The 27958-nt window shown below is 52.2% G+C and overlaps 8 protein-coding genes across 8 annotated transcripts; 5 read left to right on the top strand and 3 right to left on the bottom strand.

Moving 5' to 3' along the window:
• Positions 1–362: 362 nt before the first annotated feature.
• On the top strand, positions 363–4334 carry UHO2_03489 (uncharacterized protein; the record flags this gene model as incomplete). The annotated part of the gene is made up of 1 exon (XM_041554095.1): positions 363–4334. One exon carries the CDS (start codon positions 363–365, stop codon positions 4332–4334), a length of 3972 nt encoding a protein of 1323 aa, XP_041410029.1.
• A 1138-nt stretch (positions 4335–5472) lies between these two features.
• On the top strand, positions 5473–6705 carry UHO2_03488 (uncharacterized protein; the record flags this gene model as incomplete). The annotated part of the gene is made up of 1 exon (XM_041554094.1): positions 5473–6705. The coding sequence occupies one exon, from the start codon at positions 5473–5475 to the stop codon at positions 6703–6705; it is 1233 nt and encodes a 410-aa protein (XP_041410028.1).
• A 761-nt stretch (positions 6706–7466) lies between these two features.
• Positions 7467–9095, top strand: UHO2_03487 (Acetyltransferase involved in MEL production; the record flags this gene model as incomplete). Its single annotated transcript, XM_041554093.1, has 1 exon — positions 7467–9095. The coding sequence occupies one exon, from the start codon at positions 7467–7469 to the stop codon at positions 9093–9095; it is 1629 nt and encodes a 542-aa protein (XP_041410027.1).
• A 303-nt stretch (positions 9096–9398) lies between these two features.
• On the bottom strand, positions 9399–12404 carry UHO2_03486 (uncharacterized protein; the record flags this gene model as incomplete). The annotated part of the gene is made up of 3 exons (XM_041554092.1): positions 9399–10963; positions 11071–11942; positions 12001–12404. The coding sequence occupies 3 exons, from the start codon at positions 12402–12404 to the stop codon at positions 9399–9401; spliced, it is 2841 nt and encodes a 946-aa protein (XP_041410026.1).
• Positions 12405–13401: 997 nt separating this feature from the next.
• Positions 13402–15177, bottom strand: UHO2_03485 (Acyltransferase invovled in MEL production; the record flags this gene model as incomplete). The annotated part of the gene is made up of 1 exon (XM_041554091.1): positions 13402–15177. One exon carries the CDS (start codon positions 15175–15177, stop codon positions 13402–13404), a length of 1776 nt encoding a protein of 591 aa, XP_041410025.1.
• Positions 15178–16295: 1118 nt separating this feature from the next.
• UHO2_03484 (Erythritol-mannosyl-transferase invovled in MEL production) lies at positions 16296–18339 on the bottom strand (the record flags this gene model as incomplete). The annotated part of the gene is made up of 3 exons (XM_041554090.1): positions 16296–17773; positions 17870–18030; positions 18122–18339. 3 exons carry the CDS (start codon positions 18337–18339, stop codon positions 16296–16298), a joined length of 1857 nt encoding a protein of 618 aa, XP_041410024.1.
• A 3853-nt stretch (positions 18340–22192) lies between these two features.
• UHO2_03483 (Acyltransferase invovled in MEL production) lies at positions 22193–23925 on the top strand (the record flags this gene model as incomplete). The annotated part of the gene is made up of 2 exons (XM_041554089.1): positions 22193–22300; positions 22384–23925. 2 exons carry the CDS (start codon positions 22193–22195, stop codon positions 23923–23925), a joined length of 1650 nt encoding a protein of 549 aa, XP_041410023.1.
• A 1630-nt stretch (positions 23926–25555) lies between these two features.
• Positions 25556–26695, top strand: UHO2_03482 (uncharacterized protein; the record flags this gene model as incomplete). The annotated part of the gene is made up of 1 exon (XM_041554088.1): positions 25556–26695. The coding sequence occupies one exon, from the start codon at positions 25556–25558 to the stop codon at positions 26693–26695; it is 1140 nt and encodes a 379-aa protein (XP_041410022.1).
• Between the last annotated feature and the right edge of the window lie 1263 nt (positions 26696–27958).

Below are 27958 nucleotides of genomic sequence, written 5' to 3'. Positions count from 1 at the left end.
GGCTTTGTTCCGATTGCTCATTCACACTTTTCGGCTTGTCCGAATGCTTCGACGGCCTCCCACCTTGCCTCTCGCCACCATCACAATTAGCCTTTCCTCCTTTCCCACGCCAATCGATAGCGTAGTCACCACGATCGGCCATCATCCGACGATCATCGAAAGCTAGCTGGTCCAGCTTTGCTCAGCCTTTCCTTTTTTCTTTTTTCTTTTTTCTTTTTTTTTTTTTTTTTTTTTTTTTTTTTTTTTTTTTTTTTTTTCCCACGCCAATCGATAGCGTAGTCATCAAGATCGGCCATCATCCGACGCTGGCTTAGTTCCCGGCTGTCATCTGCCTCATCACCGCATAGCAATCGCTGCCCAGGATGCCTATTCTCGATACGGATCTCGATCTGAACGCGCTCTTTCGCAAACAGGTCAGAGCATCTCCCGATGCCCTCGCCCTCGTCGACCCCTCCGCCACCTACACATATGCTCAGCTCGATAGCAAAGTAGACAGCCTTGCTCTCTACTTTCGTCGCCATCATGCCGTTGGTCGCGACACCCTCGTCGGTATCCTCATGGCCAGGGGCGCAGACTATGTGATTGCTTGTCTCGCGGCTTTGCGTGCTGGAGGTGCTTTCCTCGTTCTCGAGCTTGCCTATCCACTCGGTCTCCTCCACCAAGTCATCAAGGACGCAAGCCCAGCGGTGGTCGTCACCCAGACAGAGCATGCAGAGCTCGTCCCCGAAACCGTTCAGTCCATCTTGATCGATGACAAGCTACAGGCTGCCAGCTTGTTTGCTACCACAGATGCTCCCGATTCCTCATCCTCTCCTCTGCCCGCATTGCCAGCAGAGACCGACCTCGAGCGTCTTGCTTTCGTCTCCTACTCGTCTGGCACAACAGGAAAGCCAAAGGGTATCGCCAACCCACACCGTGCTCCCGTCAAGTCCTACGATCTTCGTTTTGCTGTCAACGATCTCAAGCCCGGCGACCGCGTAGCTTGCAACGTCTACTTTATCTGGGAGTTCATCCGTCCTCTCTTGCGTGGTGCTACCACTTATGCTATCCCAGATCACTCGAGTTATGATCCCGTCAAGCTCGTCCAGTTGCTCGCCAATCAAAAGATCACAGAGACACTCATGACTCCAACCTTGCTTGCTGCCATCCTGGCAAGACACCACAACCTCGGTGCCAAGCTACCCGACCTTCGTTCCCTCTGGCTCAACGGTGAAGTCGTCACTACCGATCTTGCACGAAGAGCCATCAAGGCTTTGCCCAACACACGCCTTCTCAATTGCTACAGTGCTAGTGAGACCCACGAGGTTGCCTGCGGTGATCTTGGCGAAATGCTTCCCACCTTGGCCCCCGACGCACCTTATGTCCCTGTCGGCCTTCCCTTGGACCCCTCTCATACCTACATTCTTGATCAAGATGAGGTCCCACTTCAGCCTGGCGAGCCCGGAGAGCTGTATGTCGGAGGCGACCTTCTTGCTAGAGGCTACCTCAATCTCGTCGATACTACCGCCAAAGCCTTTACCCCAGACACTTTCACCTCCCTAACCAATGCCCGCAAGTACAGGACCGGCGATTTGGCCTGTATCCTTCCCCAATCCGGTCTTTTGCAGATTACAGGTCGAGTCGGTGGAATGATTAAGATCCGCGGCTACTCGATCGTTCCTGGTACCGTCGAAAAGGCCATTGTCGACAACTTTGACGTCAGCAACTGTGCTGTCGTCGCTCACGGTGAAGGTCTTGAACGTCAGCTGGTTGCCTACATTGTCCCCGACGAGGGCGAGCGCGGCAACCCTACTGTCCTCACCATTGATGACAACGGTCACAGTCCCGCTGCACGACAAGTTCTCGTTCAGCACCTTGCACACTACATGATTCCCACACTCTGGGTTGTCTTGCACTCGCTTCCCACTCACGAGGTCTCTGGCAAAGTCGATCTCAAGAACTTGCCCAACCCCAAAGCAGCCATTGCTGCAGCCAGCGGTACCAACTCGAGAGCAAGAAGCCCTGCTCCAGATGAGACGGTCAACCTCAAGTCGATTGCTGCCCTCTGGGCACTCTCGCTCAATGTCAATCCCAACACAGTTCTCGAGGCTGGCAAGACTGTCAGCTTCTTCGATCTCGGTGGCCACTCGCTCTTGCTGGCTGACTTGGCCACTCGTATCTCCAAGACTCTCGGTGGCTTTACCGTGCCTCTTGCCGAGTTGGCCGGTAACCCTACCCTTCAGGATCACGTCCGAGTCACTCTCGCCGCTCGTGACGGTTACAACGCTGCTGTTCAGGCTGACTTGCCCACCGTCCTCCGTGCCGACATTGAACTTGCTCCCGAGTTCAAGCTCGCTACTCCCGACCAGTCGGTCGCTCCATGCAAGCTCAGCGAGGCAAAGACCATTTTGCTCACCGGTGCCACTGGCTTCCTGGGTGGCTTCTTGCTCCATGACCTCATCCAGAACACCTCGGCACGTATCGTCTGCTTGATCCGCTTCAACGCTCCTTACCGTACCGATCGATCCGCTGCTATGGCGAGATTGCGACGCAACATGCTCGATCTCGGTTTCTGGGATCACTCTATGCTCGACCGAATCGATGTCTTGCCCGCCAATCTTTCGCGTAATCGCCTCGGTCTCGTGCCTGAGGTGTACGAACAGCTCGTAGAAAAGGTCCATGTGATTGTTCACTGTGCCGCCCAGGTCAACCTCGTCTACCCGTACGCGGCGCTGCGAGATGCCAATGTAGAAGGCACACGCGAGGTGCTGCGTTTGGCTTTCCTCAGCAACGCCACTGTTCAGTACGTTTCGACGAACGGTGTTTTGCCTCCTTCCAAGACCGGCTGGTCTGAGGATACCATTATGCCCATCGACCTTGTTCCGGAGAAGCTTCTCGATGGATACTGTCAGACTAAGTGGGTTGCTGAGCAGTTGGTCTTGGAGGCTGCCAAGCGTGGTTTGCCTACTAATGTCATCCGTATCGGAACTATCAGCGGTCACTCCGAGACTGGATCTACCAATACTTATGATCTCATCACTGCTCTCATCGTCGAGTCGGTCCATCTCGGTGTAGCACCAGAGATTCCGGACTGGCACATTGAGATGACCGCTGTTGACTTTGTCAGCCGTGGCATCATTGCCATTGGTAACCACATTGACCCTCAACAACGCATCTACCACTTGGGCGATAGCGATCCCATTGACTGCCGCCTTCTGTTCCAGCACCTCGACACGCTCGGCTACCCAACCGCAAGGACCAACTGGAAGTCGTGGGTCGCATTGTGGCAGGAGAAGCGTGGCTCTGCTAAAGGTGGTGATCACGGTTTGACGGTTGATATCTTGCGATCCGGTATGCCTTCCGAAGAGTTCTTGTTGGGCATTATCGCGCTTAAGGACGACGCAACTCGTCCGGCACTTGGTGACTTGAAGAGACCTAAGGTGGATGCTAAACTCCTACAGACCTACGCCCGTCACTGGTACGCACGTGGATGGATGTCAAGACAGCCTTGCAGCGTGCCCGGCTCACCCAACGGCGTTGGCAATGGCACTACCAATGGTCTTGCTGCAGCTGGTGCATTCGACCCCAACTACCCGCTCAAAGGGAAGGTGGCTGTCATCACAGGTGCTTCTTCCGGTATCGGCGCAGCTGTAGCCAAAGCACTTGTTCGGCAAGGTGCTCACGTAGCCCTTGCTGCTCGTCGAGTCGATGCGCTCGAAAGACTCCAGACCGAGCTCGTCAAGGCATCCAAGTCTAGTGGCAGCGTGACAGGCGGAAAAGTACACATCCACAAAACAGACGTAACCGACCGCACCCAAGTCGACTCTCTAATGCAAACTACCACCGACACTCTCGGCCCCATCGACATGATCATCTCGTGCGCAGGCGTTATGTATTACACCCTCATGGAAAACATCAAAACCGACGAATGGGACCAAACCGTCGACGTCAACTGCAAAGGCCTTCTCAACGTCCTCTCTACCTCGCTCCCGCGTCTTCTCCCACGCAGGACAGGCCACATTGTCGCAATTTCTTCCGATGCCGGTCGGAAAGTATTCCCCGGTCTCGGAGTCTACAGCGCATCAAAGTTTTTCGTCGAGGCAACTTTGCAGTCTTTGCGACTGGAAACAGCGGGGTCAGGCTTGAGAGTTACAGCGGTTCAACCGGGAAATACAGCGACAGATCTGTTGGGGATGAGTAGCGATCAGGAAGCCATCAAGAAGTATGGTGAACCGACAGGTGCCAAGATCTTGGATCCATCGGATGTAGCAAACGCTATTGTTTATGCGCTGCGTCAACCGCAACATGTGGCGGTGAACGAGGTTTTGATTGAGCCTAGGGAGGAGCCTATCTAAGCTCAGCACTCAGATTTCCTATAGAATGTTGATTTGATTCTGGGGCTTGTAAACACGGAGATGGTCAAAAATCAATCACATCAGCTTTGGTCTTGTTCTGATCGATATGATGGATTGAATATGCTCAAGTCAAGAAGCGTGAAAGAAGAGCGACAGAAAAAAGAAACAAGGGAATGTTAATACATTTCATCTTATTCTTCCGTCTCGCAGGGTTGAAATTGCAAAGAGGGGGCCCGATCGCTTTTCGTTCTACTCGACAAATCTCGAGGGCTTTTCTTCTGAGCTGCTTCTGTGGCAAGAAGCGATGATGACGAACGGTTCTTGAGAGCCAAGGCATAATAACGTTCAGATCGTTGCAGCTCGTATGTTGTTCAAGATGCCAGCTCGCTTTCTCGAGATGAACAAGGTGGTATGAGAAGTTAGGCGAGCCTGGCGGCTCTTATCAGCTCGGCCAATTTGCTTGATCGAGATGTGCAAGGTGCGTTCGCTGGGTTTGAAGGGCAAAGATGAGGTGAAGCCGGGTGGTAATCGGGATGTGACGTCCCGAGCTCGGAGGGGTGCCTGCGTTTTATTGCGGTGGAGCACTCTCATAACATGAGCGTAGATCATGTGCCGATATCGCTTCCAGAGTATTGGGCTACATGGGCATGCGCTTCTTGATGTGGATATGTCAGCCTACTAGAAGGCAGTGCCGCAAGGGAAGCCGGTTGGCAAGGCACGAAAGTGTCATTATGTAGTTGCACATGTTCGCGCCCAGATCGCCCTTCTCGTCTCACTTGATCTATATGAGCCTTCGGGTCCTACCAACTTCAGCTATCGTGAAAGCTCGTATCGATGCCTAGCCCTGGCGGCTCACCGACCGATGCACATAGAGCAGCTCGCGCCCAGCGTTGAAGAGCTATGATCGGATGTTGAAGAAAGGCAGCGAGTCGGTGGCAAGTGATGCTGGAAGAGCTTATAAGCTGACATGTTTGCATGTTTGTTTCTGTGGACGCCTATCGTCTCCCCATAGCTCCCTCCTCTTCCCCCCCTCTGCCCCCACCCCCCCTCTGCCCTTGTTTCTTTACCCCTCCCTCTCTAGAAGGCCCTCCTCCACTGATCGTTCCCGGAAGCCCAAAGTACTTGTCTGGTGGGAAAGATGAAGCTCCCATTGCAACTATCAGCGCTATTGGTGGCAGCTATGTCTGCGGTGCCGTCCATGGCGTTTCCCAACATCGGCGCCCTGATGCAACGTGGCCCTAACGGAGAAGCCTCGCACTTTGAGAAGCGTCTCCTCTCGGCTGATGCAACGCAGCTCGGCACGCTCTTCAGCGATCTTAAGAGCAAGGCGTCAGAGCTCAACGACGAATCATACGTCGCCGGGGCGGGCGCCTACCTAGACGTGCAAGTCACCGACATCACACCGGACAACATTTATGAAGCGTTTGGTGTTCGTCGCGATGGAGGTCTTCTCCCACCAGCTGAAGATGAGGATCACCCTTGGCAACCACCTCCTCCTGGCGCTAAGCGAGGGCCTTGTCCTGGTCTCAACACAATCGCCAACCATGGCTACCTTCCTCGCGATGGTATCGTCAATCCTATCGAGCTTCTAGTGGGCACTTTCCAAGGTCTCAACCTGAGTCCCGATCTTGCAGCGATCCTGGTAGGTATCAGCTTTGTCGGTCTGGGCGACCTTCTGCAGATGAAGCTTTCCATTGGCGATCGCTACGGACTTGGTAGCGGACTCAGCCATCACGGGATCTTGGAGGGAGATGGTTCGGTCACACGCCAGGACCACTATTGGGGTAACAGCTGGGATGCAGACCCGGATCTGGTAGATATGTTTATCAACGAGACCAACACCTACGGCAATGGTAATGTCAACATCTGGTCACTTGCCCACTCGCGCTATCGTGCTTGGAACCACGGTCGAAAGAAGAATCCGGAATTCGATTTCAATCCTTGGCGCATGCTTGTTGCCTATGCCGAAAGTGGCTTCGTACACGAAGCGCTTCGTGGATCCTATCTCAAATTTGACGAGTCGATGATTAGAAGCTGGTTCTTGCAAGAGAGGTTCCCCAAAGGTTGGAGTAAGCGTCTCGTGCCCATCTCGACGCCAGAGGTTTTGGCCTGGGCGGCTATTATTCTGGCTGCCAAACCGACGCTTCCAGGATGGAGCATTGGTCGGGGCATGTTCATTCCTCTGCCGACGTCGGATGGCGCCTATAAGGAGCTCGCCTCGTTCATCGATCCAAAAAGTACAGGTGCAACGCTCAGTAATCTGCTCTGCGACGCTGGAAACGCTGTAGTGGGCTTCTTCCCAACTCAGATCACCAACTTGCTCGGTAACTTTGGCATACAGGGTGTCGGTGAAGGCTTCAAGTGCCACTGAGAATAACTGTAGCTTTTCTTCCTGTATCGAGAGGCACTTTGTTGCATGGCTTCGCATCGCTAAACATCTCCCGAATATCGCTGCTTCTTCTCCTCCTTCTCCTTCTCCCACTTTTCCTCATCGTGGTGCTTGACGACGCTTTCCTATGGTCTGTGACGCGTCGTGAGCTGTCAAAGACCGCTCACCTTTCCCAAATCCTGTTTGCCACACTCTCAGCCCTGACCAAAGAAAAAAAAAGAAAGAAAAAAAAAGAAAAAAAAAAGAAAAAAAAAAGAAAAAAAAAAAAAGCAATTCTGTCCGCAAGACTGATATTCCAAAAAAGAAAAAGAAAAAGAAAAAGAAAAAGAATTTAATTGAAAATTAGACAGAAAAATAGTGCGAGACAGCTAAAACAAATCCAGAAAAGTACGCTAAAATCCAGTTGGGTCCATTTGCCGAGGTCCGATGGTGTGCGGTATTCGAGGTTACCCGCCAAAGATGCCGAGAGATGGTGCAAGGACACTGAGAAGGATCGTTGATGATATGGATGCGCAAGGGAGAAAGGCAGTAGGACATGGTGTCAGGAAGGATCCAAGCTCTTCATCGATGCGTGCTTGCATAAATGCCGATGAGGCGGGCCAATCTGGGATGAAGAGAGCAGAGCGCCTTTCGTCGTATGGAGCAGTCGTTCCTCGAGCCCTACCCCAATCTCTCGAATCGGCTTGCTTCCCTTCCTCCAACCTCTTCCCTCTCCACACAAGCAAGATTGGTCCGGCGATACGATGAAGCAGAAAAAGCCCGCAAAGGATGCGACGTTGGAAGGGTATGATCCTGTACCAGTCCCCGTCCTTGACAGCACGAGCGCCAACACGGATATCCTGGCACGAATCACTCTGACCTTCCCGCAAACGCTTTCGCTCTCCCGCCTGGAAGAATCGTGGTACGCTCTTGTTCGAGCTTGGCCGATCCTCGCTGCTCGTGTTCGTCGCACACCTTGCACTCCTTCCGGTATCTCCTACTTGATCCCGCAGCCTTCTACCCTTTCTGCACTCGAGACTCGATCGCGCACCACAAGCAAAGAGGCGGAAAAGCATCTCGTGCTCGTCGACGCCTCTTTTCGCTCCATCTCCACCTACCAGCCCATTGTTGGCAAAGCATTGAACGGTAGCCTGTCACCAACGCAGATCAGTGTCGGTCATGCACCCGCTCGAGCTGAACAGGACGAAATGACCTGTGCTAATGCATGCAAGACCTTCAAAGAGCTTCTCGAAGCTGATCAGAGCTTCATTACCGCTCAAGCGACTCGATGGGCGGATGCGACGGTTGTCACTATCGCTTTCAGTCATATTGCAGGAGACGCTTTTGGGATTAAGAGTATCTTTGCTGGTTGGGCGGATGCTTTGCGCGGTCAAGTTCCTGTTGGGCTAGAGGGTCTGGGAAAAGATCCCTACATTGAATATGCCCCGCCGCAAGGGAAGAAGGCAAAAGACGAGAACGGAAAGCAAGTCGGTCTGGGTAAAGGATGGAAGAAGTTTGGTTTTTTCGAGACGGTCAGATTGTTCAGCAATCTGCTTTGGGATATCAAAGTCAAGAGGCCCGAGAAAAGTATAGAGCAGTTCTACATCTACATGCCGGAGGAAAAAGTTCAGCAGCTTATCACGCAGGCCAAGCAAGACCTCGAACAACTCGCAGCCGCCCAAGATGCTCGCAACAGCAGCAGCCAACATGGAGGCCACCTCGAGAAACAATCAACCCCACCACTCGATTACACGGTTTCGACGTTCAACATCCTCTTGGCTTTCCTCCTCCAAAATATCCACGCAGCTAATCCTTCCCCTCGAAAACGAAGCAGCGTGCTTACCATCATCAACGCCAAACATCGACCTCCCGCTGGCCATTCTCCGTCCGACTACCCCTCGCATCAGCTTTGGGGTGGAGCATTCGGCGTCCCTCTCCGCCCACTCTCTTCCGGCGAGTATGCCAAACTTCCACTCGGCCAAATCGCACTGCATATCAGAGAATCGCTAAAAGAACAGATCGATCCAGAAAACATCCGCGCCAACATCGTTACCAGCATCAAGCATGGGTTGTGGAAGAATCCGAGTGGGAAAGTGCTCTTCTTTGCTGGTCCGAGGGATTATTGGTATGGCTGTACCGAGTGGCGCAGTGTGAGGTTCAATGCTATCGATTTTCGTGGCGCCCTTGAGCCAGGGGAGAAAGAGACAGGCGGAGGGGAAGGGAACCAGGTGAGACCAGTGGCGATAGGAACACATATGGAGATTCCAATGACTCAGAGGAATCGATGGGTCATTTTTGGGCATGCCGGTAAAGGTGTTTGGTTTTCCGGTGGAATGACAAGAAAGGAGGTGCGCAATGCAAAGGGTTTTGGGCGCTATGAGTGGGTGCAGTAGGAGAGCGTATTCTCTCTCTTCTAGATTGGTTTGATGCTGTAGTACGCATTCTCTACTCGACGCCTTCGTTTTCTCCCTGTGTCTGTGCGGGGTGTGTTGTGAGAACGAGGGCGGAGCAGCGAACAGTCGAAGCGATATCTGGCTCCTCAGAGGCTCAGCATATGCAATGACATCTCTCTTGGTCATTGCACCTTCTCAAAGCCAAGATGGCTATCGCACAGAAGCCCACATATAAAGGATCACCAGAGACTTTGTCAAACGAGAACAGAAAACTGATATTGTGTACAGTCTTCACTCCTTGCTTCAAGGCATGGTACTGGGCATCTCCGCCTGCCCCACCGTACCCCCAACTGCACTCCTCCCTACCTCCTCCAAGGCAGGAATAGCATCTTCCTTGCTTTCCATCTTGGCCTCGCTCTTGATAAAGTCCGGCAGGGGCAACGGCTCGATGCCCACTGTCGTCACAAAGCCAATGATAGCTAGTGGAACGAACAGCCAGTAGCTCTTCGCGATTGCATCCGCATAGATCTCCTTTACTATTCCCTGCAGTGGTTCGGGTAGATCACGAAGGTGTTCGGAGTAAGCTACCAGTGTAAAGTCGTTGAGACCTAGTGGGTTGAGCTGCGGATAATAGGGGCCGAGATTCTTGGCAGCGGTAGTGGAGAAGATTGTGGTTGCGCCTGTGATTCCCCATACGGCACCAAACGTCCTAGTGAAGGCGTAGGCGGCAGTGGCTGCTTCGAGACGGTGTGCTGGAAGAGCAGCTTGGATTGGAGGAAGGGTGATGGGGAATAGAATACCCAGTCCGGCACCTGCGACGATTTGGGATAGAGCCCATTCGGCTTTGGTGGTGGCAACGCGCCAGTGTGTGATCCAGCCCACGCCACCGGCCATGAGGGCCCAGCCGATGAAGATAAGCAGCTTGTACTTTCCCGTCACAGAAAGCGAGATTCCGGCGGCCATAGCAATGGGGAATGATGGCGCTGTGAGCGGGAAGGACCAAATTGCAGACTGAAGCGGAGTACGGTCTTTGATAGCTTGGAAATAGATGGGGACCATATAAATGACGCCGTAAAAGATGATACCGTGCATGAAGGTTTGCAAGTAGCTCAAGGCTGCTGTCCTGTTCTGGAACAAGTCCAAGGGGAAGACGGCTTTCCTGGCCAATCTATTTGGAATCCACTCAACAGCCAAGAATGCTACCATACCGATCAATCCGGCGACCAGCGGGACCCAAATTCGATGATCGCTCCACTTGTACTTGATCCCACCCTCCGTAACTGCAATCAGAATCGAAGTTACAGAACCGAAGAGGATCGTGTTTCCAACCACATCCAACTTCTGCCACTTTTCCTTCCCCGTCAGTAGCGGCACCTTGATGTTGAGGAACAGCACCAAGAGCAATAGAGCAACAGCTCCAATGGGAAGATTAATCCAGAAGATCCAAGGCCAACTACTCTGACTGAACGCACCACCCAGTACCGGCGCAACGAATCCAGCAACGGCAAACACTAATGCGATCAATCCGAAAAACAAGCCTCTCTCTCGAAGGGTGGTCAGATCGGACATGATAATCTCGCACATCGCATGGATTCCTCCTCCGCCCAAGCCTTGGATTCCACGTCCCACGACGAGAAGGAGAAGAGATTTGGCGCAAGCACAAACGACAGAGCCGACGAGGAAGATTATGAGTGCCGTGTTGATCGAGCGTTTGCGTCCGATCGAAGATGCAAGCCCGCCAAAGACAGGTTGCGAAGCGACCATGGGAAGAAGGAACGCCGAGGTGATCCAGTTTGCTGCGATAGTGGAAGGGGGCAGGGAGCCGACGATGGCTGGAAGGGCCGTGCTGATCATTGTCATGTCCAGCGCTGTCCACATTGGAAAGGAGCAAAGAGAGTAAGCTAGGGTCAGTACGATCACTGCTCCACCACAATCGAGAGAGCCAAAGGCGAGGTTTAGAGTGAGAGATACTTACCTGCGCAGAAAGCAATAAGCAGCAAAGCAGTGAAAATCATCCAAAACCGCCAATCTTTCTTTACTTTTCTCTGCTCATCTTCGACGTCCACCACACTGCTGCTATCGCCGGTATCGGGACCCCTAACAGGGGTGCGAGAAATGGAGTCATGAGTGCTATAAGGAGTACTGTAGCTAGTCGGTGTATCCGGATGCTTATGCTCAGAAGCGCAAGGCGAGGGAGAGGAAGGGTAGGTTGGGATGATTTTCTCGTCCATGTTGACGTACCACTTTTCGCGTTTGCGATCGAGCGAAGATGGTGGTAGTAGACGTACCTGCCAGCCGGGGCGGAGATGGAAGGTTGATGGAGTCGAGTCCAAGGTCTGGGTGATACTGGTGGAAGGAGCGAGAGGAAAAGGTCTGTTACTGCGACGAGGTGTTATCGGCAATGCTTGCAGAGGGTGCTGCTTGCTACCACTGCTGACCCTCTGCAACTCTTGCCAAGCCAGTCTTGCATCTTCTTGCTCCCGCGGACTACTGAAATGCTTGCGATTCAAAGTGTTCACGGTAATGGTGTATCGACTATCAAAGCTATCCCAACCGCTCACATTGGCAGGAGACACAGCGCACGAGTAGACCGAAATCAACTCTAGGCCGTGATCCCATTCCTCTATCCCCTCTTCCTCTATCCCCTCTTCCTCTTGTTCGACCTCGGAGACTTGGCTCCGACCAACAATACGCTCGCCATCTTCACTAGTCTTGTCGGCGGGGCGGCTTGGCATTCTTGAGGGGTATAGTTGCCGGGTTGAAGACTCGGTTATGGATAGGCTTAGTGCAAACTCAGCTGGAGCTTTGCGGACCAAAAGAGTGTCGCTGGGAGCGAAAAGCGAAAACCTGGATGAGGTGTGTCATGGGAGAAGCGCGAAGGAAGGGATGCAGTTGTGAGACACACAGGGCCAGGAAGTACAAGAGGAAAGACAGTGTAACGATGGTGCAAGATGCTCGGCTGGATGGCGGAAGAAAGAGAGTGGATGCTGATTCGAGTGGAGCGACGCAAGGGCGAGGGTTGATGGTGGAGGAGGACGCAGAAGCATGCGTCTCGGGTAGATCATACGAACACAAGTTGCTCTCTCTAAGACTTGGGAAGCGGTGGCGGTCTGAGCTTGTGAAAGAGACGGCTGCACCGCTCCTCTCACCATGAGATCGCTGCCTCGGCGGAACTAAGTATGTGGTTCTCAGAAGGCTGCTTCTTGGTCTAAGCCTGCTGCTAGTATACTTCAGTCCGATACTCTGCTGCTTTGACAACCAACAAGCACAGACACAGGCGACATCTCTGTGCAGTGTGTGTCTCGTCATCCAATGCGATACAAGCCAACACAACAGAGCAAAGTATCTCTTGAAACCTCAAGACCGGCGATGCCAACGAGAAGGACGTTCGATTGCGCCTTCCATGTCGAGACAGCCTCATAACCAAGATCAGATCGCTTTTCTTTTTTCTTTTTCTTTTTTCTTTTTCTTTTTCTTTTTTCTTATTCTTTTTTCTTTTTCTTTTTTCTTTTTCTTTTTTCTTTTTCTTTTTTTTTTTAATTCAGTTTTTACATTTGTTTTTATTGTTGACTCGGCTGCGCGCAAATTCGGCGCTAACCGCCTTCGCGATTGTTCGACTCGGTTGTCGACAACGTCGATCTCCATCAACAGACTCAACTCTTTCCCATCGATGCCTCCCTTCACTCCCTAGTAACGAGGGCGATGGGAGTGGGTACCAATCCTTACTTCCTGCTCTGCTTCCAACTGTTCCTTTTCGTTGCCGGTCAATGCTGAGATGCTGAACATGGTGGCATGAAAAGCTTATCACGTTCAGCGACGCCGACTAGCAGAGGTGGAGTCAGACTGTGCAACGATCATGCTTCCAACACCACCATCCTTGATACTCGAGGGGACATCGAGGAGCGAGTGACAGTGCAGCCACGTAACTGCACACTAACAGCTGCTTCTGCAGCAACCAGGCTGACCTCGGTTAAGCGCTATCTTTTTTGGTGTCCGATTGTGCGTTTTTTGTTTTTTGTTTTTTGTTTTTCTCTTCCTTTTTGGTTTCAACTAAATAAAAAAAATCACTTTCTTTTTGTGGTAATTTTCCGAAGAGGCGGCAGAGCGAGGAAGCAGAGGCTGTTGCCTTATCCATCCGTTGGTCAATTCGTGCCGATTCTTTTTTGACACATGTCGTCGCTTTACAGAAAATTCAGATGGTGAATGTGCGATTAACATAGCGATTGCGAGAAAATTAAGTGACAACGACGAGAAACGACGACGGATAGCTACAGATAGCGAATGCGGAAGGTGGGTTCAGAGAGAGCTAGAGACGTGCAGAGACAGACGCACTCAGGTCGGGCCTCCAAGATGAATTGCTGGCGGCGGTGGTGGGGGAGGAGGCGGCAGCACAGACACGCAACCAGCCAAACACACGCTCCATGAACTGTCGCATCTTGTGCTCCTCGTGGAACTTGGTATCGAAGCCAAGCTGCAACTTGATCCTTCCGTCGATGGAAAGCATGCTCAACCAAGGTGAAGCGTTCACTTGTCGACCTAGATGGCTAACGTCAGTGCGCTCGATCCACAAGCCGCTCGCCTTGGCTTCAGCAGATGATGGCTCAAATCGAGGCTGAACCTTGAACTCGCCGACCGAAGAGAAGCCTGGGGCTTGAGGTCCGATGATGTCCTGCAGCTCCGCCTCAGAGGAACGAGGGGTGGCGCTATGTGCTGCTTCAATCTGCTTCCACTGCTGAGCGAGGCCTGTGATTGCACCATCAGCAACAGCAGGATAAGATGAAATGCAGTGTGCGGTGGTAAGGTGTGCTTGCAGCTCCGTCTTGATCTTTTGTGCGACCGAGACAAAGTCTTGCAGACCCGCTAGACTGGGCTCAAGTGAAGTGTTGGTATCGACGGGAATCCACAAAAACACAGCGTCCGATCCGAGCGGTGTGAGTTGACCTTCAGGTGCACCTTCCGTTGGTGTACGCGACAGCCACCGCCTAGCGTTGCGAACCATTCCCATCAGAGCACCGTTGCTAGTTGCCTTGCGCTCAGGGAAGGTCTCAGCTGTAGCCATGATCGTTGCTGCAGAAGCCAAGTAGGTGATTCCAGACTTGACTTGCTTGGCGAAGCTAAACAGCTCCTTTGCTTCGCTTACTTCCATGGTCTTGGCGAGGCAGATGGTGGAGTGTTTGCGATCAGTCCAGGAAGCAGCTGGTATGAGAGCAAGCGACTGGCAGATCCTCTCCGAGATCAGACGCATATTGGACTGCGCCGCAGCATGGGCCTGCTCCACGTCAGAAGGCTTGGGTTCGAACTGCGTGCGGTACGCTGTGACTACGCTGCGTGGCAGGCGAGGATACACGTCGAGCTCCCAGGCTGTAGGAGTATAGATCGAACTGTGGGGTGCAGCTGGAGTGGCATCGATAGCGCACTGAAGCAAGACGTTGAAGAACTCGACAATGCTTCCACCATCCGTGACTGCGTGCGATACATTCCAGATCAGGCGCGCAGTGCGGTCCCTCTTGTCGCCCAATCGAGGCAGGACAAGGTAGAGCATCGACTGCTTGCCCTGAGTAGCCAAGGGTCGGTTGCAGGTATGAGCGCAGACCTCTTCGAAGCTGCTTGCTCCTGGCATGCCCAACCTTGTCACCACGAATGTCTGCTCTACCCATGCGCGGATGGAAGCCTCGTCCCGCAGCACCCTGTACGTGAAGGTCTGAGGGACACAAGGATCGGCGTGTCGATCCATCTCGACCGCCAGCTCGGGGCGCAGATATCGTGTTCGCACCCAGCCCTCTCGAATACGAGCTACCGCCTCGTCCAACTCCAGCTCGGTCCCTGCAATACGAGAAGAGCGAGGATGGTGCAAGCGGAAGCTGACTGCCATCGAAAGCTCAGTGTGGCCATAAGCAATGTTCTCGTTGAATGTAGCGGATGCTTCATGGCCGATGCAGTTGCGTCGCCAAACACCGCGCTCGACCTGCTGCCATTCGTAAGGGTCGATCTGTGTAGTTTGCTGGATCGACATATTGGCGTTTTGTTCTTGATGATGGTAGGATACGGATTGAATGATCGTCCCGAGTGCGTTATTGGTCATTGAAAGATAGAAAGAGGTGACCCTAGGGATGGACGCCGATGCACAATTGTGGGGTCTGACCCGCGAGATCATGTGAACATGCAGAAGCACGCCGTTTGCAGCTCGAACCACCTCATACATATGCACGGATCGCAGCTCAGGTCGAAGATTTCCCGTCTTAGTTAGCCTGGGTCCTGTGCAGTGTTCTTCATATGACCTCCATAGACTTGCGTACATCGTTCAGCTTTTCTTCCACGCATCTCGGCCGCAAGTCACGATCTGAGCTCAAGTCTTATGAAGGGAGCCGCGTTCACTTCTCTGAGATCGATGGAAGCTGAAGCAGGAAAAAGTTAGCCGAGCGCAAGTGGACCAGCCCGAATGCACTACCAGCATGGCAGCAATCTCGAGTAACAGAAAGACGGCGAAGCAGCATTGTTTGATCAGTTGGACTCGCTAAGGCCTTTAGACCAGGTGCTAGTGGATTCTGCCATGAGACGATGGGAGAATCGATGCTGCTTTCACACTTTGCCAACCTTTTTTTTTTTTTTTTTTTTTTTTTTTTTTTTTCTTTGTCTTGTGTCGTGAAAGATAATTCTCCAAAAGAAAAGCGGTCGCCAAAGTTGCCACATCGAACCTTTCCACCATTGCTCCTTCTCTGTGCTTCTGCCGTGGTTATAGGAAGCAAAAGAAGGGCCCAAAGGTGGGGTACGCTAATGGACAGCCGAAAACTTTGCCGAGCTGCGAAAAAAAAAGAAAAAAAAAGTTTGCAACAGAACTAAGCGAACTGCCTATTCCCATCGAGTCGCCATTGGGCTGCAAGAAGAGCCGCTCGACCGCATAAACGCCCTCATGCAACTTCTACACGCCTCCTGCCATCTCTGAAAGCCATCTGCAACCAAGGTTCGGACACCGATGCCTGGCTTGCCCACTTGATGCGATCTGCGTTTCACTACTAGGCGCTGGGCGATTTCGCAGTCCCCTCAAAGTCTTACATGTCCCTGGTATACTGTCATTTGTGGTTACTAGCGCGCTACAGTGAGATTAGCAAGAAGAAATGAAATGTAGAAACCCCTAAATTGAACTCCATAGATCCGTGACAGAAGCAAGCTTTGAACCATAATGTAGGAAGACGACCGTCTTTAGTGGGTGGTGACAGTGTATGCAGCGCTGGACAGCAGGTTAGGCGTCAGACCGGCCTCACTCGGGAGGTCGCCTAAAGTGCGACCAGTGAGACTGTCAAAGCTGCTGCCGCTGGCAGCCTTTTCGTTGATGGATGCTGTAAGCTTGGCCTGCTTCTGCTGGAGGAAGAGCATGGCCTGTGTCTCGAGCACACGAGCAGCGGCAGGTGCTCCGCCAGCATTGCGACTCCGTGTCGACCAGACCTTGGCATTGCGTCGGATCTTGTCTGCCTCCTCACCCTGAAGCAAGCGCTTCATCTTTCGCACCATGTCCTCCTCGTCGACGCGGGGAGCGTACTTGCTTCGAAGACCAATGCCAAATCGTTCCGCCAAGATGGCGTACTCGTGCGTGTCAAACCATTGCGACAGGATCATCTGAGGCAGACCGTAGTGGACAGCTTCGTTGAACGAGTTGCCGCCGCCGTGGTGGATGACCACCTTGAGAGCAGGATGCTTGTAGATGCGGCGCTGGTCGTGGACCCATCGAGTGACGCGCACGAACTCGAGACCCTCGAACTCAGACAAGGTGAATTGAGAGTAGCCCTTCTCTGCATCAGACTTGCGTCGAAGCATGATGTTGTTCTTGATTGCCTCACTGAGTTTCTCAGCTACAAGGGTAGAAGCACCACTAGGTCGCCTTGAGTCCAAGGTGGGTCGCTTCTTGTCCAGATAAGTAGGGCTGTTGAGGGGCGAGGCTGCGCCTGGGCTGTTGGGCCCACACTTTGGCTTGTTGAGCTTGAAAAGGAGCTTGACCCTACCGCCGCTCTGGTGGTAGAGACGCTCGAAAGCGCGGAGGATGGTTTGTACTTCGGCATCTGTCCACAGGAACATACTTCCCATGTTGAGGTAGACGACCGATTGACCTGCAGCGTGAGCAGCGCCCATCCATTCGACATCCAGATCACGCTCCCCACTCTTGGGTAGTGGAGATGATGTCGAGTTGAAGGTGGTGGAAGAAGAGGCGCTGAGTGGGCTGGAGAGGCTGATGAGGTCGTGAGTAGCAGTATCGTGGTTCTCTGGATCGCTAGTGACGCCGGCACCAACGAAGGTGATCTGATGGGGCTGTCGGATCGAGTCCCAGAGACCAGGTGTGTTGAAGTGGATGCCTCCAACACAGTTGCGGTCCTTCCAGAGAGGGGGGACAATGGCACTGTCGGCGTTGAAGCCCATCGAGTTGAGACCGAACTCCTTCTTGAGGAGAGCACGGCGTGCATACAGGTCCTTCTTGGTTGCGTTGCCGTAGGTCTCGATGATGGTGAGCTTGAGATTCTCTAGAGCCGACGAGATGGTCCTTGATCTCCTCTTGCCCATAGGATGAGGGTCAAACAGGCTTTTGCGAGTAGCAGTGAGGGATGGTGAGCAAGGAACAGTGAACATCCATGGAAGGCCAGTCATTCGGACACCGGTAACTAGGGTAGGGGAAAGGGCATCGGCGGCAACTGTGCAGGCAGCGAGCGTAATATGGAATGCGGAAAGGTTAGTTCTAAGTTCAGAGACACAAGGAGGTCCAACCAGGCCAAGGCATCGGGACTTACTCATGTCGGGATCAAGCTCAAGCAGCCGGTCACGAACGAGCGTGGCCGCATCGCGAAACTCTTGCTCTGTGACGAGGGCAACGATCTGGCAGAGCTCCATGCTGCTGTAGTCACCTGGAGACTTCCTCAAGCCCTTCATATGGGACTGCATGCCTCGTGTACTGTCATAGTGGGAAAGATAGACGGAGAAAAGACGGTCAGATATGAACTACATGGACGCAGTAGACAGAGAGCAGCTGCGATTGAACTTACAAATCTTCTACTGCTCTGTCAGAACCCAAGTCGGAAAAGTGGATTCGTGCTGCCAAGACTGGGTCATTCTGCTCTTGCCTGAACTCGGCGACAGCATTGCGGAAGGAGGTGCCGGTAAGGAAAGTGCAGTCGTGACCAAGTCGAATGAGCTCGTAGGCGGTAGCAAGCAAGACATTGATCTCACCGCGAGCAGGGTTGGCAAGAAGAGCGATCTTCATTGTGAAGTAATGGAAACGGCCAGATGACGGTCCTGATCAAGATTGGTGAATGTGGAAAAGGCAAGGTCGTAAGAAGCTTAGTTATGGAGAGGTTTTTGTAGACGCTAGGACAAGAAGCATAGGGTGGGGGTATCAAGGGTCCCAGCGCAATAGGAGGGGTGAGAAGGATTGGGGCCCTCGCTGGGAGAACATGAAAAGGAAGCGACGGTTTTATGGATATGTGCTCAAGGCGATGAGGGTCCAAGTCTGACAACAGCTTAGAAGAAGGTCTGCATGCGCAGGCACTCCTAGCGCCGTAGGACCAGGGGCGGCGCACTATCTGACACAAAAGGGAACAACATTGCGGCGAGACGGACATGTCTAACCCTAAGACAAGGCAAGCGTCGCTTTTCTGGAATGGCAGCCGGGAAGAAAAGGGATCGCGAACAAGACCTGGGACAGCAAACCGTCGGGAAGCGAAGACAAGAGAGACGAAATTTCTTGTTCGGTGCACACAGATGCTCGCCGTTGTACAAGTGGGCTGTTGCCGAGACGTAGAAGAGGTCAGAACCTCAAATGATGTGCACTGTTGCCGTGCATGAACCATGATAGCCTGCGTGGACTGGTTGAAGCATATCCGAGTGTCCGTGAAATTGAAGGGCCGTGCTCCCCCGCAGTGGGCGAGAATGACAGGAACAGAAAGCGATGGGATCATAGCGATCGGCAGAGTAAGGTGGCACGGACAAAAGGAACGGCTCAACACGGGAGGTTGAGGCTCAGCGAGGTAGCTAGCGGACGGCACTACTGGCAAGGGAGAAAGAAGAAGAGGATGTGAAAGAGGGTCAGTTTATTCTCATCGATGCACCAACAAAGATTTCAGGGGAAGATTTTGATGTGAACGGTCCACACGAACTGGTGCTAGTAAGCGCACGGCCAGCGAGCCGCGCTTTGGATGCCATCGAGAGAGGATTCTGCGGTGAAGAGTGTGTTTCAGGAGGAGCATACTAGCTGACAGCGACGACGACGAGGGGGAGATCAGAGAGAGGATCGGCAGGACCAGCGAGTATCGAGATACAGACGAAAGAGATACTAAAACGATCTTATGATGGCGCTAAACCACCTTCGGTTGAACAACGTTCGAGAAATCTCCGACCGGGCTCGAAGACGTTCGCAACTGCGTCACACCACATCGCAACACCCTGCTAGCTTGCTTGCTTGCAGGGCCAGTTGACTTGTAAGCATTAGATCGAGTGGCTTTTGAGGCTTGAAGGTTGTCATGGCGAAACAAGGGCCGATGGTCGACTCAGCAACCCGCTCGTAGGCAGAGTGCGAGTCGGAAACTGAACCTATATGCAGTCGTATACCGCATGAGCGCCGTGGGCGTGCATGGCCGTCTATGCGATTCAACTCTTTCGAACTGGCTCACGGACCCAGGTTTCGCTTCCTGAGTCGAATGAGTTGTCACTCAGATTCTTCAAGCTTCTGACAATCTATAATCTTGACTCATGTTGTTGCGCCGCCCCTGGGATGGAATAGAGATCAGTCCAGCAGCTCGCCATTCGCCATCGTTCTCGAGAGATAAGGTGATGGAACAATAGTGTGGCATTCAGTCAGATACCAACGGAGGGGACCCACCCGACAAAGCCACTCGGTGACAGAGACTCTTAGCCCCGCAGGGGAAAAGCAGGGTTCTGAGCTGCACCATGCAGGACTTGAAACAAGGGACCTGAAGCGACAAGAGACAAGGAACGGGCGTTTGTGTCTGCATCACCAGCACAAAGTAGCCGAGCTCACCAAGACAAGTGCGATGACATTGGAGCTTTGCAACAAATCGACACTAGAGGTGTGGCCTTGTTCTGCAAGCCGCTGCAGCCTATCGACCAAAGCTATACCCTCGGCCAATGTATCTTCTTGCATCGCCAACTTTGAGCTAGCGAAAAGTTATCGAGCTCGTGGCCATGTCTCTGCCATGCGCGCTCGATAAAGCATTGTTTTCATTTACTCACGTTGTCATCTTTATCAATGCGGTGTCATTATCCAATGTCGCTCCAAGTGCAACATGTGCGCTTTGACCTTGCAAGATTCGGCGTCGAGACTATGGATACAATAGTCCCTCCTAGTAGTCGTGCTAGCATGAACGTGAAAGCAAGGTAGAGCGACAGAAGCATCGCTTAGTAGCGACCAGGCGCAAGGCGTCGATCCGACGATCAAAGCGATGATGCAGCTTCAACCTTGTCTCTTGCTCCGTGAGGAAGCAGGAGAGCAGGCCATCGTGGAGGTGCTGATCAGAATCGACATTTGTCGACCGCTGCATATCAAGGCGCCTTCAATCTTGGCTCTACGCTAGTCTCGCCAACGTCTTTCTCGTCACCAGCGAGCCGGTTGCAGGGCGTGTTCTGACACTGCTACGGGATGTGTTGTTGCGTTACTTTGCCGGAGTTGGAGGCCAACAAATCGTTCTCAAACCCGGAATGGAGGGAAGCAAACCCGGAGGTTCAGGGAAGCAAATCGTTCTCAAACCGTTCTTGACGAAGCCGAGGAGGTGACATTTTGCCTCGGATGGCAGCCAAGCGCCGTGTCGACGGCTTTCTTGCCAAGTTGCACATCGACGGCGGCCTAAGCGAGACAAGCTAATAAATAAATTGATTTTTTAACACACGCCCATCTCCAACCAACCCAAATCTCATTTCGATTTCACATGCAGTCAAGAAAGATTTTTTTCCCCCTTTTCCGACAGCCGAGAGGGCGTCCTCTACCTGAACGAACGAGCGTCCTCGTCCAGGGCAGGGTTCTGCGATGATCTGCCATTGTGCTGACCAAATTGCGCCTTCGCTTGCATTTATTCTCCGAGCCCAAAGAGACGAAAAGCAAATAAAAAATCAAAATCAAAATCAAACCCAAGGAAAAGAAAAAGAAAAAGGAAAAAGTGGGGTACACTCTCGGTCATCTCGCGTTCGAAATTCGCATCCTTTTTTCTATTTTCTATTTTCTATTTTTTTTTTTTTCTTCTTTTTTTTCTTTTTCTTTTTCTTTTTCTTTTTCTTCTTTTTTTCTTTTTCTTTTTTTTTTTTTTTTTTTTTTTTTTTTTTTTTGACTTTTCGGTAGCATGGATGTCCGCTACCAGCCAAGCGAGGTTCAATATTTGGCTGTATCGCACTAAACGTGTTGAGCGTCTTCGCCTTTCCATCTCTTTGCTCTGTCTGCACTTGTCGTCTTCAGCTCATATGTGCATGCATAGCATAGGCTCTCTTTCTGTTCCACGCTCACCATGCAGACCCCAAAAGTGTATCTGCGGCCCTTGTTCCATGGTCTGTTGGGCTTGCATCTTCTGTGCACCAATTTGCGCTATTGGAATTGACCCTTGACTCGACTTTCTTGCATTGCGACTTTGAGGTTTGTGCGCCCCACATCCATGAGGTGGGGTTTGCCCTTTGGCGCCGATATCAAGAGGGATGAGCCCAAGACGTTGCTCAGCCTAAAGTTGGAACTTGTTCACACTTATCCATGCCGTCATTAGGCTCTTACACTAGCGAAACACAGTCCAAATCATCGTGGGAGTCCGTCGGGTCCTGTGTCACTTTTTCTCAACGTCACTTGGGATGTGAAGTGTGCGAACAGACCCTTTGCTCTCGCTCACTGTGTGCAGAAGACAATGCTTTCCACATTCGCTTGAAAAGGTTCGGACCTCGATAAGCTTGTCCAGTGAGCTTAGCTCTCTTCCTGATCGTGAACATACCTCCTCAAGACTCGTAGCGCCACTCGAAGAAGCAACGCAAGCACCTGATCCACTTCTATCGCTTCCGCCACCACTCCCCCTTCTATAACAACTTGCTCTCCGCACACTTCCTCATCCAGTTGAGCTACACCCGCAACCATGAGCGCAAGCCAGGCCTGGAAGGAGGTCTCTACCAACCTCGCAAAGAGACCGCTCATCGGAGTAGAGAAGTTGCTCAACTATGCAGAATACTATCAGAATGGCAATGTAAGTAGCTCGCCAACTCACAAATGCTATCACTGTCGACAAAGGCACTGACTCACAGATCTCCTTTTCTGGCTCGCTCGCAGTTCCAATTGTCGATTGCCATGATCTTCGAGACCAATCTGCTTCCTGAGACGCTTCGACAGCGATTCGGTTTGGCTCTTTGGATCGTTCGAGGATTCCTGCCCGAGCTTAGTACCTGGACGGTTGGAAGTAAGCAAGATTCGTCTCTCGACCTCGATCACGCTACATTCGCGGCGATTCAGACTGTAGAGGAGGCGCAGAAGTGGATCGACGAAACAGCTCTTCTTGTCGAGGATGGCACCACTGTAGAGCAAGTCATCGATCGCACTTCCAACCAGCGCATCGAGCCTATTGGCAAGCAATTCCGTGCTTACCTCGTCTCCAACCCACGTGAGGGCAACCCTGCAGTGATCATCAATGCTTCTCACGTCCTCAACGGGCACCGTATGCTCTTCCAGGGCTGCGCCATTGTTCAAGCACTTGTTGACGGCAGACTTGCAGCTCTCAGCGAGGCCAACCCAGACCCTCGATCTGCTCTTGAATCCATCTTTGCACCTGAAGACCTCTCTGGTCTGCTTGGCAAGCTTCCCATCAGTCTCAACACAGCTTATGAGGACAAGTTCAAGCTCGGAGAGGCAGAGATCGAAGCTGGTCTCGAAAAGCTTGGCGAGCGTCTCAGCAATGGAGCTCAGTCTACCATCGGTATTCCTCGGTTCGAGCAACCACTGTCCAAGCCGCTATACTCGCTCGGCATGCTCAACGGCGAGCCCATGACGATGCTCAACTTGAGGAGGCAGATTGGTGCATCTGAGCACCGCATGCTTCACCAGGCATACAAGAAGCGAGGCTCGACCCTGCCTTCGTTCGTCTACGCCTGCATCGTCAACAGCATCGACCGACGCTTTAAGGCCAACACTGCTGAAGAAGGCGAGATCCCAGGTGCACACCTTGTCTACTCGGCGCACGCTAGCCGATGGTTCCCTCAAGAGACGTTCATGAGACGATCGCCAGTCAACATGGGTGTCGTCATGGCCTCTGGCTACATCGTTCCTGAAGCGCTTCGATCCAAGCAGCGAGGACGTAAGCTCAACGAAGAAGAGATCTTCCAGCTGGCCAAGGCCATTCGCGCCAAGCAGGAAGCTTACCTCAACACGCCTCACATTATCTCGGCCATGGCACAGGTGGGAGACGAGGTCTCGAACCTGATCGCAGAGACTGCCATCAAGCAGCGTGAGGCTCGTACTGATCCTTATGTTGCCCTCTGCGAGAACTCGCCAGCCATCTGCCCTCCCACCTTGACATCACAGGGTGACATTCCCATTAAGAGACTCTACACTGCGGATGGAGCATCTTTCGAACCCAAGCCCAAGCAGCGCGAAGGAGAATACATCTACTTTATGCGAGGTATCTTGGGAGGAAGAACTACGGACGCATCGGTCTGCTTTGCCATGTGGACCTTCTCCGGCATCTTGACGCTACAAGCGCACTTTGACTCGCGATTCTTCGATGCCAAACTCATCGACACGATTCTCGACGATGTCGTCTCTCAGCTCCGATACTCGGCGACCAGTGCTGTTGAGCAACGGGCTGAGGCTAAGCTGTAGATATCGATTTGATTTTGCTCCGTTCTAGTTATCGTTCTTGTCGCATTGTATCATTCGAATTCTTATCGTTGCACTGTAATTGCACTATCGTTGTCTGCACAACTCTGGCAAAGGGCGAGAGCTGTGGCTTTTACGATGTGAGATCATGTACCATGATGAAGTGAGCTGAGGCGAGTGAGATCATTGATCAAGCATTTCTGCCACACGTCCACGTTTCGGCCAAGCTCACCGGACTCGTCCGCAACAGCACGCAGCCAATCGCACGGTCGCAGTTCAGCAGGAGCTAATGTCTCGCATGGTATTGACCAAGGGTTCCGTTGAGAAGGTGAATAGTTGCGATTGTTATCGGTTTGCCCGTCGGGTTACGGCTGACGGAGCTGTGTGGCCGTCGAAGGAGGTAGTCAGGCGGCACAAGGTCAGCAGGCTGAGACACGGTTGGGAGACGTCAAAAAGCTGAGTCTTCTGAATTGACCATGCCCGAGAGCGGCAATGCGTGCAGCCTTGCCGGGAGTTGTGCGTTCAAGCCAAAGATACGCTGCTGAGCGGAAGCAAGGTCGGTTCACAAAACTGAGGCTTGGGAGAGCTTCGTTCGGGCACGACTTCCACTTCATTTTGGAACATTGTCGAGCAATCAGCTTTGACTTGGACTTGGCTTACAGCCCCCGACCGCAGACGCTCACGTTGCTAGGTTCGACGAGTGTCCTCTCTCACCACACTCTCCCATCAGGACGGGAGGATGCGCCTCTCATTCGAGCCAATCTTCATCCGAGACCGCCGAGGAGGGCTTGGGCGACGTGATATCGAGAAGATGCAAAGGTTGGGTTGACCTGGAGCAACTGCCGCTCGAACTTTCATCGGCGTCGATCGGAAGTGAGCTCCATCACAAAGCATTCAATGCCTTCCAGTTGGCGGTGAGTGAGAAGTGACGACAGTGAAGGATTATTGGCTCCGTCTGGGCACAGCGCGCTCACGCGTCGCTTTGCATCGCTCACTTCTTACGCTACAAGGACGCTTTTGCAAGATGATCGTGCTAGTAAGCAACTATGGGCATGGTAGCTGCCGATGCTTCTGTGCATGTTTATGTTGAACTGTGAAGAAGTTTTGTCCCGATAGCTGGCGATCGGGGAGAGTCCGATGTCACTACTGTTTTAGACAGAAACATATATACTCAATTGACTGGATGAACGTGGTGAGAAGCTAGTGTTCTCAGCTTGATATATATACATTTGTGAGGCTCATACCGAGTGTGGGAGCATCCTACTTCATGACCTAGCTTGACAACGAGCGGGACTGTGTTGTACCCGATCTCTGATCGGATCGGCCCTTGCTCCATCTCCAATCAGATCGGCTTCCCCCGATCCCTTTCATATCGGCTTACGTCAGTTTAAAGTCTTTCTCGAAGGCTGTTACGCCGCGCTAAAGTCACAGCTGAGGAATCTACGCGCACGAACTGTGCACGGACCATACACAGCAGCCGCGATCCAAATTAGCCGCCAAACTGGAAGAACCGTGCGCCCTGCTATGTTGCACCATTACTTGCTCTTACTTACTCCTCCTGCCACTGTCGCTGGCGGCATCCTCCTTGATGTCTCATGACTCTCGCTTGCATTATCGCACCGCTATCCGTAGAATGGCCAACGTCAGCTGGGCAGGCAGATGCTCCAACATAGTACGACGAAGATGGCTTCTCCTTAGCCTGGCGTGTTTCCTTTTTACTGTCGTCTACCTCTTCAAACGCGATCGCACCCTACAAAACACGCTCAGCTACAGCACTCGGCCACTTTGGGATAAGTCGGATACCACCACCCCTCAAAGGGAGATCAAGCACTATACAGCTTGGTCGATATCCGCCAACGACACCGCAGCTTGCAGACGACATGGTTGGACACCATATACCCCAGCACAGCGACCCAAAGTGTACGATGTGATCATCTTTAGCGTCGAGCTTGAGATGTTAGAGCTGCGGTTTCAGGAGCTGTACGATGCAGTGGATGCTTTCGTGATCGTCGAAAGCAACACAACCTTTATGGGCAAGCCGAAGCAGCTTGGGTTTGATCCAAGTAGATATGCAACATATCGCGACAAGATCAAGTACTTCACCATCGCAGGTCGAGCGCTAGCTCCTGGCGAAGGGCCTTTTGCTATCGAAGGCGAGCAACGTTACAAAGCCACCGAACTGCTCCGTACGCAGGTGCAACCACCGCAAGGCAGTCTGATCATCATGTCCGATGTCGACGAGATTCCTTCTCTCGCTGCTGTACAGCTGCTTTCGAGCTGTCAAGCACCTCTACCGCTCCACCTTTCCTTCAAGTCGTACATCTACTCGTTCGAGTTCCCAACAGCTGCCAAATCATGGCGAGCACAAGTACACGCATGGTCACCCACCCACACCTGGTACAATCACGGCAAAGTTAGCGACAATATCTTGCTCGATGCAGGTTGGCACTGCTCCTCGTGCTTCAGTAGGATCTCGGACTACCAATTCAAGATGCAGTCGTACAGCCACAGTGACCGTCTCTTTGGCAACAGACATTGGCGTCAACTCCTGCATCCAAAGCTGATCTTGGACAAGATCTGCGCAGGCAAGGATCTGTTCGATATGCTTCCAGAAGCGTACACGTGGAGCGAACTGCTGTATCGATGGAGTGGAGAGGCGCATAGCAACAGCACTGCCAACTTGCCCAGAGGCCTCATGAATGATCAGAAGCAATTCGAGTTCTTGTTGCCCGGAGGATGCAAGGCTAGAGATTTGACGTCGAGATTGGAATAACCAAAAGTACCTCATTTGTAGTGTTGGAGTGTACCTCAGTACGCTCTTTCTTCGTTACTTCTCGAGCATTAATCCACCGACCGACAGAGAGGTCATTCGGAATAGCATTACCTCAACTATTGGCCTTGTTCTCAGTCTGATCTTGCTTCACAGCCGACACCCATCGCCCTCTAAGCGAGCAGCGAGCAGCGAGCACCATTGCGGATGCTTCACGAAGCGATACACTGGAACATGATTGCAATTGGATGTGCCAACGTTGACCGGGACACATGACAGAAACAAACTGACGAGAAACACTCAATCGAAACCGTGATTGCGACCTTCCACTGGTTTGCCATCTGAAGCCCTCGTGATAGGCTAAACAGTATCCAGTTCCATGGGCTGCACAGCGTCATACTCGGTGGCTGGTCCATATGGGGATGGCCAGTCCACAACTGCTGGTTGACCTTCGTTAACGTGCTCTTGTTCTTCAGGATGTACTCCAGCATTCCAGAGAGGCAAGAGCATCCTGTTGTCTTCCTTGTACTCTGCTGAAAGGGCCACCTCTTGGAACAAGGTGCTAATCTTGTCTCGAATCCTAAGATCATCCAAACATGGGTACATGCTCTCCTCCTTCAGCCCTCGGATCCACAAATGCAGAAATTTTGATTTGTCTTGTACTGGCGAGATCTCTTCCAGGAAAGGACGCATGCTGTTGGACTCTGTCACGACTCGGTCATGACTCCTCTCATAATTATCATAGATCTAACATGGATTTGGCATTTCACTACAAAAAGAGTCTTAGACTTGTCACATCGAGTCTTGTACTTTCGATCACATAGTTAGCTCCTTCCTTCTCCTCTTTTCCCTTAAGGAAAAGAGATCATAAATCTGTTGGGGGATCAGGCAGTATCTATTAGAGAACAATTGAGTCGATGATTTCGAGAAGAGTAAATACATGAAATAGAATGCATATATATAGATGACAAGTCTGCCAAGTGTGTGTGTGAAATATGGCTAAGTCAAGTGAATCTGTCATGTATGGTCTGAAGGGGAGGTCTTTCAGAGACAAAGAGAAAAGTTGAGTACAAAGGGGATATGGTTATGCAAGAATGCCACAACCATAAATGGAGTTTCTGATCAAAGGGAATTCATTGTCAGGGAGAATAAGATGAAACAGAGGAACAAAGGCAATCAGGAAAAGGGGGAATCAAAGGGAATCATGGGAATGAGAAAATAGAGTAGACTTCTGAGGCTGATGGCAAATGAAGTGCATGTGTCAAA

This window comes from Ustilago hordei (assembly GCF_900519145.1).
Source record: "Ustilago hordei strain Uho2 genome assembly, contig: UHO2_contig_06, whole genome shotgun sequence".
NCBI classification, from domain to species: domain Eukaryota; kingdom Fungi; phylum Basidiomycota; class Ustilaginomycetes; order Ustilaginales; family Ustilaginaceae; genus Ustilago; species Ustilago hordei.
Note: the sequence above shows the minus strand (reverse complement) of the source record. Positions and strands in the feature narration are given on the sequence as shown.